We start from the raw sequence: 22,500 nt of genomic DNA, 5'->3' as shown, positions 1-22,500 counted from the left end.
TACCCTCCATCAGGCATTTGCCATATTCTGAACGCCTTACATCCCTGGGCATGGATAAATTGAAACTCCGATGTCTGACAGCTGACTTGGCGGACACCCATAAAATTATTAACCATCTTACTAACAATAACTCTGAACACCTTTTCAAACTCCACCTGTCTAACACCCGTGGACACATTTACAAAGTCAGAAAACAGCACAGCTCCCATGACTTTCGGAAACATTTTTTTATGCTAAGAGTTGCTGAAGTATGGAACAAACTGCCGGCATCAGTTGTTAGTTGTCGGAGTACTGCAGCCTTCAAAACTTCCATGCGTCTTGAGATTCGCCAACACTACACCTGATTTTCTCTCCTCCATACACACACACACAAACATGTATCTGACTCATACACTGTTCACTTACCAGACATTTGTACATTACTGCATATGCTTTATACGTACTTTTGACAAGTTGTGATGCACCTGAGCACTGTATACAATAATTTCATTATTATTATTATTATTATTATTATTATTATTATTAGTGAAGGCGCATGGCTCAGTGGTTAGAGCGTCGAGCTTACGATCGTGAGGTTGTGAGCTCGAATCCCAGACCGGGCTGCATGTTGTGTTCTTGAGCAAGGCACTTTATTTCACGTTGCTCCAGTTCACTCAGCTGTAGAAATGAGTTGCGACGTCACAGGTGCCAGGTTGTATCGGCCTTTGTCTTTCCCTTGGATAACACTGGTGGCGTGGAGAGGGGAGGCCGGTATGCATGGGCGACTGCTGGTCTTCCATAAACAGCCTTGCCCAGACTTGTGTCTAGGAGGGTAACTTTCTAGGTGCAATCCCATGGTCATTCATGACCGAAGGGGGTCTTTACTTTATTATTATTATTTTTATGACATTGTATAAAATAAAGCAACATTTAAAGCAGTGTTTTATATATTAAACATTAAAAATGACATGAAACGAATGAAAGAAGCGAAAAGGTATACTTATAACAACAATTATTTTAATTGAAATGTTTATTACTCACCAAAACTAAAACGACAACAGCAAAAGAATAGTAAATGGAATCTCTGCATAGGGGCCACCATGATAAGGATACAGCCTAAAAGTAATAAAACTTCTCAGCATAAGTCATTATAGTCTCAGCAATGAGTCATTAGTTGCTATAAGTCTTTAAAATATATGAAAGTTTGAATGCTTAAATGGCAGTATAGAGAAAAGACAAAAACACTGTTACTGGTTTTAAGGTGTGATATATACATAAGTATGTGTAAGAGTATGTTTTTTATGCATGTATGTATGTCTCTTCTGCATTTACCATAAATCTTCGAGTATAATCCGCATTTTTTTCGCAAAATTTAAAGGTCAAAATCCCCTAGTGTGTATTATATACGAGGTTTAAAATGAAAAATATTTTCTAAGCAATGCAGAGGGGGATGGGATAAACTACCTGCATCAACTTGCTATAAAAGCAGGTAGTAATTTTACCCTGTCCTTAATTATAGTGCAAGTTTTGGACAGTACAGCTCGATTTTAACAGTTATTTTTTCAAAGCTATAATGGAAGTGACAAAGGAACATATTTGGCATATTTTGCTTTATGAATTCAATAAAGGCAACAATGCAACGGAAAGAGTGAGGAATATTAATGCTGTATATGGGGATCAGACAATAAGTGTAAGCCAGTGTCAACAGTGGTTCCAGAAATTCCAAACTGGAAACTATAGCCTAGAAGATGAGCTTCATCCTAGAAGATCTGTAGAACTTGACACGGATGTCCTGCAAACCCTGTTGAGAAGCTTGGATTTAGTCCTTCAACCATTCATTGACACCTGCATGCTGTCAGAAAAGTCAGGAAATTGGGTCAATGGGTTCCTCATAAACTTTCCAAGTCTAATCGCACACAGAGAGTGAATGCCTGCTCTTCCTTGCAGTCACATCTCATGAATTAAACTCATGAATTTGGTTTTGGACTGAATAGTGACTAGTGATGAGAAATGGGTTCTCTATAAAAATGTCAAGCACTGAAGGCAGTGGGTAAGGAAAGGAGAAACACTGGCAACCCAGGCTAAAGAAGGTCTTCATCCATGCAAGGTGTTGTTATCTGTTTGGTGGGATATGAAAGGTTTAGTCCACTTTAAACTTTTAACCCAAACCAAATGATAACAAAGGAGATCTACTGTGAGTAGCTTGAGCAGCTTAAGTCAGCACTAGAAGAAAAACGACTGTGTTTGGTTTCAAAATGAAAGGTATTCTTCCATCAGAATAGCGCTCAGCCACATACAGCGAGGATGACATTCGAAAGGCTGGAACAGTTTGCATGGGAAACAATGTGCCACTCATTATATTCACCAGACATTTCTCCATCTGATTATCATTTATTCTGCAGTCTTCAAAGACATTTGGATGGAAAAAATATGAACTCTGTAGACGAGGTTAGAACAGTACTGGAGGAGTATTTTGTGTCTTGGACAAGGGAATTTTGGAAGAGGGGCCTGGCAAGTCTAGCAGATAGATGGAAGAGCATTGTAGAAAATGAGAGGGAGTATATTTGTTTATCTTAATTTTGAAAAATAAAAGTATTAAAAAAACTGCATTATTTATGGGATAATCCAATACTGTGCCATTATGTAAAATATTTCACCTCTATCTTAAAACTGGTTTTCAACTTTCACATCAAATATTTTAACAATTTGCTAATAAATGAATATATTATATGCAGGAAATATGCAGGCATGGGTTGGGTGGTTTGACAGATGCTGGCAAGGCCAGGAGCCAGCCCAGGTTCCATAGACTGTTTTAGCTGTAGAAACCATGCCAAAACAGACTATGGAACCTGGGGCAGCTCCTGGCCTTGCTAGCTCCTGTCAAACCACCCAACTAATGCCAAGATGGAAAACAAATGTGAAATGATGATGATGATGAAATATTGGTGTTTAAATGAAACAAAGGTTTTTAGAGATATATATGAGTAAAAGTATAAAATTTTTTTAATGATACAATCTGTAAACAGGCAGATAGACCTGAAGCAAATTTGGAGGAAAGAGGACATGTCATTCATTAATGAGGTCATGAATGGTGGCAAAAGGACTGACAAACTTTGTTGATTGATTGACTGATTAGTTAATTGGTTAAATGTTAACAAACTGATGAATAATATTTAATAATAAAAGAAGTGAAATAGAACCAGTGCATGTGTTTATTACTGACACAATGATCCTCTCAAGATACATGTGCAAAAATTTCATGAAATATATAAAAACTGTGAATGCATGTAGATAAAATGTCAATTCTTATGAATATCACACACGATCCCCCCCCCCCACACACACAAGTGCGCACGTGGTTAAACATCAGTTATTATTCATGTTAGATCCAGACATAATTAAATATACCTAAAAGGAATTATTTCATTTCTTAATATGTCCAAAACATAGCCTCTGAAGGGATGTTTTACTGTATCTAATTTAGTTCTTCACAAATCAAATTTTATCCCTCTATTGTTTTAAAGCAGTTATTAATAATAAATAAATGTGCCCTTTTTAAAGCCTAGCCAGGCTCATGGGCCCGGTTTCCCAGTTTCCGTGGCACATGTGTTCCCCAGCTGGATGGGACGCCAGTCCATCGCAGTGTTACCCATTTCTGCCAGCAGAGTGGACTGGAGCAATGTGAAATGAAGTGTTTTGCTCAAGAACACAACGCGTTGCCCGGTCCAGGAATCGAAACCACAATCTTACGATCATGATGCTGACACCCTAACCACTAAGCCACATGCCTCCACAAAGCAGTTATTTGTAAGTCTATAATCACTATATATCAGTTTATCAGTCATGTCTGTCCCCTTGAAATTGTGTTGGATAGTATTGAAGGATATGAATGTATGACAGATGTGCAGGAACAGGTGCCTTGCTGAAGAGGTGAATACATGGCATACCCAGCTGGAAAGAAATGGAGATGGGAAGGAGCTACCCTTTGAGGCATGATGTAACAAAATGTGAAATGTGAAAGGGATTAACCAAAATACAGTCGAGCATGTGGTTAAGATCCAGATCAAGGCCTGTCCTTTTTGCAGCGTGGCTTGTGTGCTTCAGTGACCCTGCAAACTATGTCAGTAGAGCACAAGCTCCCAAAAGTGCCTCTCATACTGGTCAGGGCACAGGAAGGAGGTCAGACTAATATGGGTCACTTTTTCTCAGAGGTAAAAATGGGTTTGTGTAGGGCCAACACCCCTACCTAGAAAAAAAGAAAAGTTACAGAATTATTGGTGATATTTCGAAACCAAACAGAACTGAGAAAGAAAGGCTTTCCCTCAGGGAAACATAAGGTGGTGCTGCAAAATCCAAAAGTTAAAAAAAGAAATAAAGGGATATCCAACTGGAAAGAAGCAGAAGACAACCCAATGTTGAGAACAGTGGAGGAAAGTCACTGATGGTTTATGTCACCTGAGCCATAGGGAGTAAAGGGCTTAAGAAGTATGGATTTAACCCTTTAGCATTCTCATTATTCTGTCAAAAGTAATGCTTGTTTATTTACATTGTTTTGAAATTAATTATGTATTATTTTGTATCTGTGAAATTTTGACGATGTAACTGTTAATTTTTTTAAAGATGACATTGTAGGCTAGGTGTGAGAAACTGCATCTGGTCAGGTGGAATATTTGGGCTGGACATAACTGGTTAAAATGTTAAAAGATTAAATAGATTTGCTGAGTCCAGAAACGAAGTACAAAAAATGGAAGAGAATTTAGGAAAAATAATCATCAAAAAAAAGTTTGAATCTAAATTTTCAGTAAAAGAACAAGTGACCATGGTTTTTAGGCAGCATTAAAAAGCTGACAGACAAAAAATGGAATGGTTGCTAAAGTATGAGATAACATCTGTGGCAAAGACAAGGAGACTAAATATAATGAGTGAAATGAATAATTTTTTTGGTAATTCAGATGTAATATTGGTCTATCTTTGGAGAAACTTTCAAGGACGGTAAAGAAGAGCAAGAAACTGCTGAGAGACATCCTTAGGTATCATCATCCTTTTATCGTTCTCATTGAACATCAGCCTTTCCATGGAATTTGCTGAAGCAAATTTTCTACAGCGTGATGCCGTTCCAATCACAAACCTTTTGTTTTCTCCAAGGCTAGATGTTTTCACAGAAGACTAGAATCTAACAGCTGCTTGTATGAGGATGATGCTCATTTACAACTATCATCTGATGTCTGGACAAGGGAACACATATATACACAGATGAAAATATAACAGTAATGCTAATACAATAAAACAATATTATACGTACAGGAGTGGCTGTGTGGTAAGTAGCTTGCTTACCAACCACATGGTTCTGGGTTCAGTCCCACTGCATGGCACCTTGGGCAAGTGTCTTCTACTATAGCCTAGAGCTGAGCAAAGCCTTGTGAGTGGATTTCGTAGATGGAAACTGAAAGAAGCCTATTGTATATATGTATATATATATATATATATATATATATATATATATATATATATATATGTGTGTGTATTTGTATGTCTGTGTTTGTCCCCACCCCCCAACATCGCTTGACAACCAATGCTGGTGTGTTTACGTCCCCATAACTTAGCAGTTCGGCAAAAGAGAACGATAGAATAAGTACTAGGCTTACAAAGAATAAGTCTTGTGGTCGATTTGCTCAACTAAAGGTGGTGCTCCAGCATGGCCACAGTCAAATGACTGAAACAAGTAAAAGAGTGAAGAGTAAAGAGAGAGTATACTTATTCTGACCCTGTTCTTAAGCATCATTATATTTTAAACTATTGCCAAACTATTTATGCATTTTCTTCCCAAGTTAGAACTGAAGAAATATGACACATTTTTATTTTACAAGCAAATGTTTTGTAGCTGTGTCATTGTTTCAAATGAGTCCTTCAGTTTAAATGTCAAATTTATACATAACTATACATGTATTTTCAGCTATCAATATATGCGTAAATTATAATATTTACCGAGGAAATTTTTGAAAACCAATTACCTGTACAGTTACAAGTCCACATAAACCAATCACAAAAAGTATATTAAATACAGCTGATCCAACAATTGTCCCGACTCCAACATCTCCTTTTGTTACAAACACACCTAAAAGAAATAAAAACCTGTAGAATTATATTACAAAAAGATGTGCTTTAAATGAATGTAACTCAAAAAATTAAACTAAATTCCTCTGATTTAACTATTCTTTGTATAAAATTATTTAATAGTGTTGCTAGTCTTGAATGATTCAACATGTCAAGAACTGAAAATTATCTGGAAAAATAAGAAAATCTTGTGAAGTTAATTTTATTATAAAACCTGTTTTTCTGAATTGTACTGAATTACAGCTTTACTAAATTACAATTCAAATATTTGAAAACTGCTTTAAAAAGTGTTTGCACTTCTTGTTTAATATATTTGTATAAAATTCTTCTATTCACCATTCAGGGAGTCAAAAACTGAGTGGAATAACCGGTCGTTAATGCTGGTTTCAAATTTTGGCACAATGCCAGCAATTTCAGGGTGGGGTTAGGTTGATTACATCAAACCCTGTGTTCAACTGGTACTTATTTTATTGATTCTTAAAAAATTGAAAGGTAAAATCAACCTTGGTGAAATTTGAACTTAGAACATTAAAGACAGATGAAATGCCACTAAGCATTTTGCTCAGCATGTTAATGATACCGCCAGCTTGCCACCTTGATAGGTTGGTAATATTAACATGTGAACAAAAGTGGCAAGCTGGCAGAATCATGGATCTTTACCTTTTGACCGACAGATTTAAAAAATGATTTTTTTGTAACTAAACACTTTCAAACTTCGGACAATGGAAGAATGTGTCATATAAAACATCTTTTACTCTTAGCATTTTTGAGAAAAACTTATATTTACGAAGTTATTTCACATTAAAGTTCTTGTATTTCGGTAATTTCAACCAATCAATGACGTGTATTCAGCTGAAAAAAATTACTGCCGTTCTTTGTCAACAACAACTATCAGCAGTGTATTTTTCATATGTTACTGTTATTTATGACATCGTTTGTGTGTTTGTACTGGTTTTAAGATTTTAGGGTTAGGGTTAAGGTTTTAGGATTAGTGTCAGGGTTGTCATAAATTACAGTGACAAACGAAATATACATCGCTGGAAGTTCTTGTTGACAAACAACAGCAGCATTTTTATTCAGCTGAATAAACACCATTGATTGGTTGAAATTACCGAAATACAAGAACTTTAACGTGAAATAACTTCGTAAATATAAGTTTTATATGACACATTCTGCCAGTGTCTGAAGTTTGAAAGTGTTTAGTTACAAAATATTAATTTTTAAATCTGTAGGTCAAAAGGTAAAGATCCAGAACCATTGCAATGCTGGACTAAATGCTTAATGACATTTTGTCTGTCTTTATATTCAGAATTCAAATTCTACCAAGGCCAGCTTTACCTTTCATCCTTTTGAGGTAGATAGAATAAGTATCAGATGGACACAGGGGTCAATGTAATCAGCTCACCACCTCCTCTGAAATTGCTGGCCTTGTGCCAAAATTTGAAACCATTATTAATACGTAAACTTGATTTTAAGAAATACCAACCTATTCATTTAATGTTTAACTGTTTCCTGTAATGCAGTTTGAAAAGTGAGGATATAAAGTTGAGATAAAATTTAAAAAAAACGTAATTTTACTGATGTTGATGAATATTTGATTCCAAAAAGTGAACATTATCAAATTATATTCCTTCATTAGATGTGTTATTATGGCATTTAGTAATCTTAGATTGTAAATGGAAACATAGATTGCCTCATTTAATTTAGAGTTGTCTTTTAATTCCCTTGAGATATTTCATAAAGATCTTAAGATACAAAAGTCCATTATATTATAGTGTAAGGGAATGGAATCTGCAGACACAATTATTCATTCTACTTGACTGAAATCAAAAACTGGGAATATCAGATAAAGAACAAAGACCCAAAGTATTATGTTCTTCACTTTTCATGGAAACTGAACATCTCATTTCTACTCTAGGCACAAGGTCTGAAATTTTTGGAGAGGGAGACAGTAGTTTAGATCGACCCCAATACACAACTGGTCCTTAATTTATTGACATTGAAGGGATGAAAGGCAAAACCAACCTCAGCATAATTTGAACTTAAAACATAAAGACAGACGAAATACTGCTAAGCATTTGCCCAGCATGCTAACGTTTCTGCCAGCTTGCCGCCTTTAATATATAACTGTTTAAAAGATTATCTTTCCTACTCTAGGCACAAGGCCTGAAATTTTTGAGGAGTGAGGGCCAGTCGATTTGATCGACCCCAGTATACAACTGGTACTTAATTTATCGACCCTGAAAGGATGAAAGGCAAAGGTGACCTTAGCAGAATTTGAACTCAGAGTATAAAGACAGACGAAATACTGCTGAGCATTTCACCCGGAGTGATAAAGTTTCTGCTAGCTTGCCGCATTTGAAACTGAGCATATCAAACACTTCTATGAACTTTCATAGCATTATAGTTCTTTACAAAGTTTTCAGGAGTCAGAAACAGCAAGTATTTTCCTTATAAATGCCAAAAGCACATGGCAAAGTTTCTTTGTTAAAATGTCAAGTAATTTTGTAAGGTTTTTGTTAGTGTAGCTACCACATAAGTTTTCACTTGTCAACAGAGAAACAGTTTGTTTTAGGACTTCTACAGGTCAAATGATGCAAGTTTAGTTTATCCAAGGTATAAAGTTAGGCTAGCCTATGTTTGTAGTCTAGTCATAATTTTTTTATTTCTAGCCTGTTAAATAAATTAAGCAATTCTGTATCTGGCAAGAGTCTTTCTGTGGTTAATTAACTGCTAAAAACTGTAACCAAATGTCTTCCAAGTCACACACTATACTTTAAAATAAGGACATTTTGGTTACTGCAACCCTTGACACATTAAGTCTGAAGAAACATAAACTGGAGTGTCATGGTTGGCACACTTTTGTTGAGAACTAAGGATGACCTGGAGTTAAGCAACAGCTATTATTCTTGCTTTAGAAGTTTAACTCAAGGAAGATGTGCTTCTTGTCCAGCTATTTCAAAATATGATTAACATTATACTTAAATAATGCATTTTATAGATTAACATTAACACTTTTTATCATATACTAGCAGTATTGCCCGGCGTTGCTCTTGTTTGTTTCGACTCTTTAGAATTGGAATTTTTGAAAAGTAAAAATGTTGCATTATGTAGCTTGTTATTCTCTTTAAGTGAACATTTTTCTGGTTGAAATACACCAAAAAATATCAAAAAATACATTTTCATTGCTATTAACCCTTTTGTTACCAATCCGGCCAAAACTGGCTCTGACTCTGTGGTAAAATGTCTTGTTTTCGTAAGTTTTAAATTAGAATATCCCACCAAGCCTTAGTCACAATTTATGTTCCTAACACTAGCTTAATGATAACTAAATTATTTTACTAAATTCTTTGTTATATTTAAAATAATTGAAAGAAATACAGAACATCTCAAAATAAATACAGTAACGAAAGGGTTAACGTATATACTTCAAAATGGTAAGGTTGCCAAATATGACTGATCGGAATTAAACCATACACAGCAAATATTTCTTCTTTCTGTTTATAGTTCTTCAATTCCAACAACTGAAATGTTGTTTTATTGAGGGGCCTCTGCAATATTGTGCCAAAAACTTATAATTCAAACTGGAATTTCATCTCCGTTGTAAGTCTCTTTTACTTTAATATTCCAATGATTTGTCCCTGATTTGTGACTGTTGGGAAGTTGCTGCCCTAAACGGTGTTATGTAATTTATTGAAAGGTGATCAATAATAGGATTTGATTATTTCCGATTATCAATACCTAATAGTGAAAAAGTAAAAAAAAAAAAAAAAACGGAAAAAAAAGGGAAAGAATCTCACCAATTATAGATGTAAATAATTCTGGAGCGGAACTTCCAGCAGCCATAAACGTGGCACCAGCAACATCTTCTCCAAATCCAAGAGTCTGAAAATAATATTACAGTAATAATACATAATACTGAAATCAACAATATAAAAGTAATTTTACATTTAGAAAAGAAAACAATACAATCTTCAAATACTGAGGAAGTATGACAGTATGACAGTATGACAGTATGACTGTATGACAATACAAATTAGAGAATATTTGCATGTTCTGATGTAACACGTTTCTTTAGTGAAATCAGTCTATATTTTACCACGAGTAAGTCTTTCAAGAGGTGCTATGAAACTGAGATTTTCTAGATTGTGAGATTGAAAATTGTGAGACTTTTTCATAGTTTTCTAGTTTTGTTGTACATTTTCTTAGAGAAGTTTCATTGACTTGTTACCTTACATCACATCTTTAATGGCACTCACAACACACACACACACACACACACACACACACACACACACACACACACACACACACACACACATACACAAACACACACAAAAGTTTCATTGACTTGTTACCTTACATCACATCTTTAATGGCACTCACACACACACACACCACACACACACACACACACACACACACACACACACACACACACATACACAAACACACACACACACACACACAAACACACAACACAAACACACAACTCATATGCACACACACAAAAACACTCACACACACTCACACACACACACAGACACTCACACACACTCACACACAGACACACTCACACACACACACAAACACACAACACAAATACACACACACACAAATGCTCACAACAAACACACGACTCATACACACACACACACACAAACACTCACACACCACACACACACACACACATCTCCAGTTCTCTGAAGCCACTAGATTTGCTATATACATATACAAAGAATTTACTTGTTTCTCTGGGATTGATCAATTGAGGAAGACACCTTTGATGATACCCAATAAGGGTCAAAAATCAATTAAAGATATTAGTCATTTTTTTCTCAATCTACAGAGAAATAAGTAAATTTGACATGTTTGTATGTCTGCTTTGCACAGGGTGGACACTAGAAAAGTGAAAAATTTGAAGGCAGAACTAATATAAATTGGCATTTCATGAATTTTCTCCTTTCCTAGTGATCACTCTGTATGTCCACATATATATACATATGTTTCTCACTTTTTTTTTTTGCAGACAACCTGGAGCTGTATAGGCAGATATCAATCACACCAAAATTCAATTGACTCAAATCACCCAATTTTTCACAGATACTTGAATGACATTTAATGACCCCCAGATGTGTATATTTTGTTCTTCCACAAACATCTAAACATGAACATCTTTAAATTTACTCCTGAGAAGAACTATAAGTATCTTTGACAGGATGAAACTGTCAAATGTAATGGATCCATCAACAAGAAGTAAGCAAGAAATGAGTAACTGAAGAGATTAAAGTAGACAAAAATAAAAGGACTTAGCTAGCTTGTCACATTTGGAACTGAAGGCCAAAAATACCCCATACAACATTAAATGGAGCATCACAGAATGAGCTACACTATACATTAACAAATCAAGGAGGTGCAGGCTTTGTATAGCTGAAAGAACTCATATCCTTTTTAAATCCAAGAACTCCACCAACCTACTGAACTCAAAATTGGTAATTTTCACAAGATGTAAGCATCTTGACAATTTTCTGCTATCAAACTGGAAAACACTACTCTTAAAAACTGTAGCCTTTCCCCATTGCATTAAGCCCACCAACCATTGTTTATTTACACACATGCACACACACACACAATACTTCTTTGCAGACTATGTTCTTCGTGTAAGTTCTCCCTCTTCTTTTCCCTTGTTTGTCAGTGTTGATAACTTTAACTCTCACATCAGATAATTTGCAAGCCCTTGAGAATGCAACATACCGCTGACCGTGGCCGAATATGGGTTCAGGCAAGAACAGCTCCACTTTATCAAATGTCTGCCCTCATGATTTATTGATAGTAATTGCTTATGACAGGCAAATGGGAAACTGATTTCATTCTAAAGTGAATGGCAAGTTTGGGTTGCACATGTATTAAGTGACAGGTGATATAAAAAAGCTTAGTTCAATTAAAAAAAAATATTTTTTACTATGCAGTCACCATCTCTACCACTACCACCACCTCTCTCTCTCTCTCTACCTTTCTTTAATCTCACCATCAGAACATCACTCCTCTGCTAAAATTATATTCCTAACTCTCCTCTATATCACTACCTTCAACTAACATTTTTAACCACGTAATAAATATTGCGTTCCCCCTACCACATGTCATGGACACTTCTCTCTCTGTCTTTTCTCGCTCCCGCTTTTTCCTTCTCTCTCTTTCTGCCTCACTCTTCACCTTATCCTCTTTTTCTCTCTCCTTTTTCTTTCTCTTGTTCTCTCTTTCCCTCAACTAATCACATAAAAGCATTGCAATTAAATTCCCTTTACCTCACATCATGGACACTTCTTTTACCCTTTTTTCTCTTTCCCTCTTTATGAAAGTGAAACGAATAAAAGAATAAAGTAAATGTATCACATTAATCTATCACTCAACAGTCATATCCTTCACCCAACAAAATCATCGCAATTTAACATCCCATTTTCCATGCTGGCATAGGTTTGTTGGCTCAAAGTGAACTGACGAGCCAGAGGTCTGTGTCAACATCCAATGTCTGCTTTGGCATGGTTTCGTCATCTGGATATCCTTCCTAATGCCAACTACTTTACAGAGTGTATTGGATGCTTTTTATCTGGCATAGCTCTAGTTTGTTTGTTTGTTCCTTCTCGAGCCATGCCTGGCTCATAAGGGCCAGTTTCCCGGTTTCCTTGGCATATAGGTTCCCCACCTGGACAGGACGCCAGTCCGTCACAGGTGAGCTGCAAGATGCAGAAGGAAAGAGTGAGAGAAAGTTGTGGCGAAAGAGTCAGCAGAAGTTCGCCATTCCTTTCTGCCGGAGCCACGTGGAGTTTAGGTGTTTCGCTCATAAACACACACATCGCCAGGTCTGAGATTTGAACCCACGATCCCTCGACTGCGAGTCCGCTGCTCTAACCACTAGGCCATGTGCCTTCACATAGCTCTAGTGAGGTCACCAATTCACTTGCAGACAAGACCCCCTCAACTGATAAAGAAGTGACTTTATGCCAGGTGATAAGAGATTAAAGTATGACAGAGGGACAAAAACAGGTGTTTTGCTATAGGTGAGATGCATAGTTACCCCAGTTGGAAAAGAGAGGAGATGATGGTGAAGGTGTGTTGGAGGTACCTTAAAGTTACAAGATGAAAACCACATCATTGGTAACTTATAAGCCAAGGTAATGGGTCAGAGCCAATACACATTTCAATCCAATACTTCTTTGCAGACTATGTTCTTCATGTAAGTTCTCTCTCTTCTTTTCCTTTGTTTGTCAGTGTTGATAACATCTCTCACATCAGATAACCTGCAAGTTCTTAACACTGCAACATACAGCTGAGCATGGCCGAATATGTGTTCAGGCAAGAACAGCCCCACTTTAACAAATGAAAATTATTTACCAATTTATCTTTTTAGCTAAGCTTGGGAATCTCAACTTCTCCACACTTTAAAATTCAATTAAAGAATTAAATTTATAAAAAAAAAAATCAATTAAATTTATATTTTCAGTTAACAGAGGTAGTAACACTTCTCCAAAATTTAGGTATTAAAAAATAATTTTTTAATGAAAACAACCAATTCTTTCTCTATTAGGTTTAACTGCAATTTCATGACAATTTGAAGAGAATTAGTAACCAATGCTAAATGGGTGAATAAAATTTAATGTACAAACTAATCCAAAGGAGACTTAGTTCTTTTTGTTGAGATAAGAGTACTAATAAAAAGCTATTTACATATAAAACAGAGTATTAAGTGTGAGTCATGCGGAGGAAAACACAGTTCCATTATTGGTTGACAAAAGAATTTGATGAGAGTAGTAACACATTAAAAATGATGAGTTAATCAATAAAAAGACCTAAATCTATATGATAAATCAATAAATAGCTAACTTTATGAACACTGCTACAGTATACGTGATATTTAAATTTTACTTTTATGTTTAAATGTATAATAATTAACTAATTTTTGTCTTGATTAACGGTGCAACTACCTTTGGCATGACACCAACATTTATTTTTAATAGACTTCTTAATTAGTAATTAGCAGTAGGTGATGTTTGAGAAACCAACACGAGGAAAAAGTTGCATGAATAATGTTGTGATATATTAATGATGTTATTGATTAACATTAATATTAATATTAAAAATATTGATTTCTTTTCATAAGGCACGAAGCCAATTTTGAAGGTGAACTGCTAATATTCAATTAAATCAACTACGATATGTTAGTGCAGTTATTTTATCAACTTACAATCATGTAAGAGGTAAAGGCAAGCTCAATGAATTAAAACTTAAAACATAAAAAGACTTTTATTATTTCATGTTTGTATAAAATCTTAGCGTATTTTTATGCTTTTTAAACTCAATCTTGTATTATTTCTCATATCAATTAAGCATCATCATCATCATCATCATCTCCACCATAACCACCATCTCCACTACTACCACCATTATCATCTCTACCATCACCATCACCATCACCACTACCACCATCTCCACCATCATCATCGTTTCCATCACCACCATAACCATTATTGCCACTGCTGCTACTACTACCACCATCACCACCACCACCACCACCACCACCACAACAACAACAACAACCACCACCACCTCTACCATCACCATCACCATCATCCTTACTGTCATTTAACGGCCATTTTCCATGCTGACATGGGTTAGCAGGCACTAGTGAGCCAGAGGACTGCACCAGACACCCATGTTTGCTTCAATATGGCTTCTACGGCCAGATGTCTTTCCTAACACCAACTGCTTTATAGATTGTAGGTAATTTAATAAAGAGTCAACCAGCAAGTGACCCATGGTTAGAACTTTTGCCAAAATCACAGAAAGAGGATTCCAGGATGTCTTCATGTCACTTTGGTATCCCTGCTGACACCAATCCAAAATATAGCATCAAGACATTTTCATCCCCTCCATGTCGTCTCCAAGCCCTTTGATATTCCATCCTCATTTCTGGTTTTGAAAGAACAAAAAAGACAAAACTAGATCTTAATTTTACTGTAACAGTTTCTGTAAACATACTGCATTAGTGATATTTTCTCTAATTTGGGGACCACACCAGCAGTGGAGGCACAATGGCCCAGTGGTTAGAGCAGTGGACTCGCAGTCGGAGGATTGCGGTTTCGATTCCCAGACTGGGCATTGTGTGTGTTTATTGAGCAAAAACACCTAAAGCTCCACGTGGCTCTGGCACAGGGTGGTGGAAACCCCTGTTGTACTCTTTTGCTCAAACTTTCTCTCACTCTTGTTCCCGACTTCCTATGCAACCGCTGAGCCTGGATGCGCATTCATCCATCCGTTGATGCTCTCGGTGTCGAGGGGTTGACCTGCTTTCTCTTCTGCAGGTCTTACGAATAGCAAAGGACCACATTTCGGACTTCTCCCAAAAGACGAAGGCCGCTTCGCTCAACAAACAAACAAACAAACAAACCACACCAGCAATTTTTAAAGGTGAGGGGAAGTCAATTACACCGATTCCATTGTTTATTTTTCATTTATTATATCAACTCCAAAAGAATGAATAGCAAAGTCAACTTAGCAGCATGTCACTAAATGTCACTAAACATATTGTCTTGTGCAGAAACGATTCTTTCTGTCACTGTTCAATGACCTGGTAATATTTATTTGTATTTAACAAGGCACTAAACTCAGGGAGGTGTAAATTCCACATAGATTTCAAGAGAATTAGCCTCATAAGAAGGTGAAGTGGATTTACTGATGGATTTACCTTATATTGTCACATCTTCATTATCTTTTTCTACAACTATATCAACCACTGTAGGTAAGACATAAACGTAAACTAACAACGCACTCATATTACATACACACTCACACACACACACACAATCTGTGAAATACTCAAAGATGGATTCATAACAAATTATTCAAATACAACAAAACAAATAAGAACACACATGGAGTCATAAATACTGGTTATTTGTCATGCAATTTTAAGTTTAAATTGCACTAGATGAATGCGTGTGCACACGCAAACACACACCTATACACTTTTATTCTTTTACATGTTTCAGTCATTCGACTGCGGCCATGCTGGAGCACCGCCTTTAGTCGAGCAAATCAACTCCAGGACATATTCTTTGGAAGCCTAGTACTTATTCTATCGGTCTCTTTTGCCTAACTGCTAAGTTATGGGGATGTAAACACACCTGAATCGGTTGTCAAGTGATGTTGGCGGGGACAAAAACAGACACACAAAGATATACTGACAAACATATATATATGTACATATATACGACGGGCTTCTTTCAGTTTCCGTCTACCAAATCCACTCACAAGGCTTTGGTCGGCCTGAGGCTATAGTAGAAGATACTTGCCCAAGGTGCCACGCAGTGGGACTGAACACAGAACCATGTTGTTGGTAACAAACTACTTACCACACAGCCACTCCTGCGCACACATATATATGTATGTATATATATATATGTATGTGTATATATATATATAATAGGGACTTGGAAATTTTTTTAGTATTATTTACCATTATACATGTTTTATTTGCTTTTCCAATGTCCAGTTTTGTTATATAACTCTGCAAACAATACTTTCAGAATGTTCAACTCTAACATGCACCTCACATCAATACAATAATGACAACAACTGCATATCATCATCATCATCATCATTTAATGTCCATTTTCTATGCTGGCATGGGTTGGATGATTTGACTGAGAGCTGGTAAGCTGGGAAACTGCACTGGGTTTCAGTCTGATTTGGCATGATTTCTATGGCTGGATGCCCTTCCTGACACCAACCACTCCAAGCAAGTAGTGGGTGCTTTTTACATGCCACTGGCATTGGTACCAGTTATGAAACATCAGCATTGGCCATGACAATGATCTTACTTGGTTTGACAGGTCTTCTCAAGCACAGTATATTGCCAAAGGTCTCGATCACTTGTCATTGTCTCTGTGAGGTCCAAATTTTGATGGGTGGTTTTTATATGCCACTGGTACCAGGTATGCAACACTGGCATCAGCCATAACTATGATTTCATTTGGCTTGACAAGTCCTCTCAAACACAGCATATCACCCAACATTCGAAGGGTGCTTTTTATGTACCAGTTATGCAACACTGGCATTGGTTATGACTGCGATTTCACTTGGCTTCACTTGGTCTTCTCAAGCATGGCATATCATCAAAGTTCTTGGTCATTTGTCATTGCCTCCATGAGGTCCAACGTTTGAAGGTTATGCTTCATCAACTTATCCTATATCTTCCTGGGTCTACCTTTTCTGCAGGTTCCCTCCAGAGTTAGAGATCGGTACTTCTTCACACTGCTGTTCTCATCCATATGCTTTGCATGACCATAGCAGCACAGTCATCTCTCTTGTGCACCACATCTGATGCCTCTTATGCCCAACTTTTCTCTCAAGATGCTTACACTCTGTCATACATGTACACTGACATTGTACATTCAGGGAAGCATACTAGCTTCATTTCTTTCAAGCCTTTGCATGTCCTCAGCAGTCACAGCTCATGTTTCACTGCTGTGCAGCATGGCTGTTTGCACGCAGGCATTGTACAATCTGCCTTTCATCTGAGGGAGAGATCCTTTGTTACCATACTGGATTGTAACACTGGAACTTGCAGATGATTTTACCATACCTACATTACAAACACGCACACACACACACACACACACACACACACATCTTCTCTGTCTACAATTCCTTTAGGCACCTCCTTCATAGAGTCCTATCAGAAGCAACCGTCATTAAACTTTTCTGCTGGATTCCCAAATGCAAGCAACAGACTCTATGGATATCATCCAACCCTCTCATTCTTGGCCTACCCCTAGGTCTCCTGCTGGTTGGCTTGGCTTGGCTTGAAGAATCCGTCTTGTAATTCTTTCCTGTCACATTCCAATCACATGTCTGTAGTAATGCAAAATGTGACCTCTCAATGCAGGAAAGTGGCTCCAACACTCACAACAGATTCATTTGACCATGAAATTTGAAAACAATCTAATCAGCATGGCCCCAGTCTAATGACTCAAACAAGTAAAAGATAAACGATAAAGGAAAGCCAGACAATTGCTTATCAAGTTAAGCAACTTATTGTATGAAGACAGAATTAAGGTTTTTAATTTTTCCTCACTGCTCATAAATGGGAAAGCAGTGGTGTATTTTATTCTCACGTTACTGGTTAAAAATCCTCAATGCTAAGGAATGGCTCAACCTGGAGAGATTCCCTGCTCTTTGAACAACACACCTTATCAAGTAACATTACTCCAGAGATCCTTCAGAGGAACCCCATTTTGGCTGTTTTTATTTGTGATCGCATGAAGCAGTCATGGCTCGACATTCATGACCATAGGTGAGAATAGGCACAAAAACTGAATTGAAGATAACAAAGTCTGACTTTCACTATGGGTGTTGGACTTTACTAGGGATACACATTGTTACCTCTCCTTTTCCTAATTTTTATGAAATGGATTGACATGCACAGCCATTATGAGAATGGTATCACAATTAACAAGGCAGTGAGCTGGCAGAAACATTAGCATGCCAGGCGAAATGCCAAGTGGTATTTTGTCTGCTGTTACGTCGTGAGTTCAAATTCCACCGAGGTTGACTTTGCCTTTCATCCTTTCGGGGTCGATAAAATAAGTACCAGTTACGCACTGGGGTCGATGTAATCGACTTAATACCTATGTCTGTTCTTGTTTGTCCCCTCTATGTTTAGCCCCTTGTGGGTAATAAAGAAATAGGAATCACAATTAATAAGGCGGCGAGCTGGCAGAAACTTTAGCACGCCGGGTGAAATGCCTAGCAGTATTTCGTCTGCCGTTATGTTGTGAGTTCAAATTCCGCCGAGGTCGACTTTGCCTTTCATCCTTTCGGGGTCGATAAAATAAGTACCAGTTACGCACTGGGGTCGGTGTAATCGACTTAATACCTATGTCTGTCCTTGTTTGTCCCCTCTATGTTTAGCCCCTTGTGGAGAATAAAAAAATAGGTTGGCTGATGCTTGCAGTTGACATGGTTTTATTCGGCTCATCAGAAGGTGATTTACATATACTTAATGGGTTTTGTGCAAAATGCTGGAAGGCAAGGATGAGATTTAATTTTGCAAAGACTGAGTCATTGGTTCTATTAAAAAGCCATCCCAGTGCACTCTGCCTGTCAGTAGAACACCACTGAGACAAGTGAAGATATTTATGTATCTCAGGGCCATATTCTTGAGCGATGAGAAGTAGGGAGCTGAATTGGCATTTTATATCATCATCATCATTTAATGTCCATTTTCCATGCTGGCATAGGTTGGATGGTTTGACAGGAGCTGGTAGGGCTAAGGGCCCCACTAAGTTCCCTAGTCAGTTTTGTCATAGTTTCTACTGCTGGATGCCTTTCCTAACACAAACCACTTTTCAGAGTATACTGGGTGCTCTTTAGATGGCACCCAAACCAGTGCTTTTTACTTGGCTCCATCATCAGTTTGTTTTAACATGGCATCATCACCAGAGTTTTTTATGTGGCACCAGTACCAGTGCTTTTTATCTGGTCACAGCACCAGAATCAATACTGGTGTAGTGGGAGGGTCTTCTTGGTGGAAGGCACTGCTCAGTGGGACTGAGCCAGCAACCACACCATTATGGGGAGCAAGGTTCTGAACCACACAACTGCCCCCTTCTCCACACACGCACACACATGTGTATGTATGTATGTATGTATGTATGTATGTATGTATGTATGTTGTATGTATGTATGTATGCATGCATGCATGCATGTATGTATGCCTGTATGTATGCATGCCTGTATGTATGCATGCATGTATGTATGCATGTGCCCTCCAGCTATCTGAGTCTATATGCATCAGTCAGGAACAAGGTTTGGTTCTTTCATACTTACTTTCTTTTTCTGTCTGTCTGTCTGTCTCTCCCTCTCTTTCTCAGAATATTTTATATTATGAATGACTAGTCACAGCATCCTCTCCTCTAGAAATAGTATGGGGTTGAATAAAGAGTCTAATAATCTCTTTCTCATCTCTTGGATTGGTAGCTGTCTATCACATCAGACCATTGCAGCATGTGTTGACAGAGCTCTTTCTGTCCCACTCTCAAATCAACCCTACTGTTTGCCAATACTTCGTTTTGTCCACCTTCCTTTTCTTTCTATACACCAGCGACCTACTGGCTGCCACATCAAACAACATCCGCTCTTTATAAAACTGACAGAACACTTCATCCTGTCCAACCTTATCCAAACCATGTGACCTAACCATTTTACACCAAACCTCCATTGATTCTAATAACAGGACCTCAAGTGCATCCATCCATCAGTAGGGGCCATATCTACTTTGTCTCTTCTGATAGCAAAGAAAATATCTTAAGCCCTATCATCAAGGAAACGCTCGCATACCCAGTAAACATGAGCAGTACTCAGCTGGAACCCTCACGGTCACTCTGAATTAACAACATCAATCATTAACAACATTAGTCATATTAATCTGTGGAGAAGGCTAGCCACTGGATTTGGTTAAAAAGAGACGATGAGCGATGGCTAGAAGTATATTGAGTTTTTCATAACCAGCTGATCTAGCAAGCGAGGCCTCATATCAGTGAGGGGGGCCGGTGCGCATTGATGCCGTTGAGAGGTAGGCCCCGAAACGGCGCGCATTCTCTCCTGATGACCCCATACACTTGCTAGCTTCCGATATACGGAGCTTTTAACTGGTAGCACTTGCACGTGCAAGTTGTTTGCAAGACATCTGAGGGCCTGTGATGATCATTGGGCCTTGTCCTTTCCTTCAGACTCAGAAAATATTTGAAAAAATAAACAAAACCTTCATGCATTTCCCTTTTCCAGTTTTTACTTAATTACCAGCTATTCTTGCCTGAAAAACTGCATATCATGAAGCAGCCAGTAATGTCCCATACAAGGTGGGTCTCCCTATAGCCAGCGATGTCCCACAACAAGACAGGCCTCCTTATAGGCAAAGATCTCTTGGTGAAAACACCCTTAGCATAACTAGGGCTGCATCTTGAAAACTATCCCTTCTCTTTATGGTCAGAAGATATTTTAGCCCCTAACAGTGGTTGACACTCTACAGGCAAGATAAGCTCATCCCGTAAGGCCCAAGAGAAACCCACAACAGACTATTTCTCTTACATCTGGGATAGTGATGGAATTCTTTTTGTTACGACATTGAGGATTCCAGCTGATTCGATCAATGAAACAGCCAGATCATGAAATTAGCGTACAAGTGGCTGAGCACTCCACAGACATACATAATCTTAATGGAGTTTTCAGAAGATTGAGCATGATACAGAATGTGACAAGGCTGGCCCTTTGAAATACAGTTACAATTCATTTTTGCCAGCTGATTGGACTGGAGTAGTGTGAAATTAAGTGTCTTGCTCAAGGACACAACATGCTGCCAAGAAATGAACTCACGACCTTACAATCCTGAGTCGAATACCCTTAACCACTAAGCCACATGCTTTCAGTATTACTGCTACAAACACTGACATCCTGAATCGTGCCCAGAGAAAGTCCACTCAGCTGTTTGGCAAACCATCACTAACAGGCATGCTCCAGCCTGTAACCCACAGGTAAGCTATTTCCTTTCTCTGTCTTTTCTATCACTATTACAATGGTCTCTGATCTCCAGAGCTGGTTGGTCTCCAAACCCCACAACTCAAGCATTTTGCAGTTACCTCTTGTTTTTCCATATCTCATCAACCTTAGTGCATCCAACACATCTCTCCATATAGTAGCCACCATTTGCAGTTCTTTCCCCCCATAACATATTCCCCCTGTAATCTACTCCTTCTTTATTTCTCCCTCCCTCACTTCTCATACGAAGTTGCCCCAAAACAGTTCAAACAAAACATTAACTTCAATTACATGGATCTCGGAGGACTTGCGATGGTCCTTGGGCCCCTGTCCTTTTCTTCAGACTTAACAAGTATTAAAAATAATAATAGCAAAACTTCCATGCATATCCTCCAGTTTTTGCTTAATTGCCAGCTATTCCTGTCTGAAAAAACTGTTTACCGTACAGCAGCTAGTAATGTCCCTCACAAAGAAATTCGAAGTGATAACCTTTTACCTAATCCCAGTTACCACCCTTGCCAACGAATCTAGCCTTAGCAGAGTTATCACCCCTGCACCTTTCAGCACCAACGGCTTGCAGTCATCCATTATATTACACTATTTGGCATATCCGATATTAACTACAAGCGTATGCCTATTTCCTTCTAGACATAATACATATGGTGCCGGGTTCAATCCCTCCGCGTGGCACCAAAGGCATAATATCTTCTGCTATATATATAAATAGCCCCGCTCGACCAGAGCCTTGTGAGTGAATTTGGTTGATGGAAACTAAAAAGAAGCCCGTCGTGTGTGTGTGTGTGTGTGTGTGTG

General features: G+C 37.8%; 1 protein-coding gene across 3 annotated transcripts in view; it reads right to left on the bottom strand.

Annotated features, from left to right (window-relative positions):
* The window catches only part of LOC115217169 (sodium/potassium/calcium exchanger 4-like), a 217,029-nt gene that overhangs the window by 50,136 nt on the left and 144,393 nt on the right, over positions 1–22,500 (bottom strand). For all 3 annotated transcript variants that reach the window (XM_029786794.2, XM_036507716.1, XM_036507718.1), the window contains exons 5-7: positions 9,894–9,978; positions 5,991–6,094; positions 1,021–1,095 (exon numbers count right to left, since the gene is read on the bottom strand). In XM_029786794.2, coding sequence (XP_029642654.1) covers positions 1,021–1,095; positions 5,991–6,094; positions 9,894–9,978 — 264 coding nt within the window. The remainder of the gene's footprint in view (positions 1–1,020; positions 1,096–5,990; positions 6,095–9,893; positions 9,979–22,500) is intronic.

Source organism: Octopus sinensis, linkage group LG11 (genome assembly GCF_006345805.1).
Source record: "Octopus sinensis linkage group LG11, ASM634580v1, whole genome shotgun sequence".
NCBI lineage: Eukaryota > Metazoa > Mollusca > Cephalopoda > Octopoda > Octopodidae > Octopus > Octopus sinensis.
This window is presented reverse-complemented; position numbering and strand designations above follow the sequence as displayed.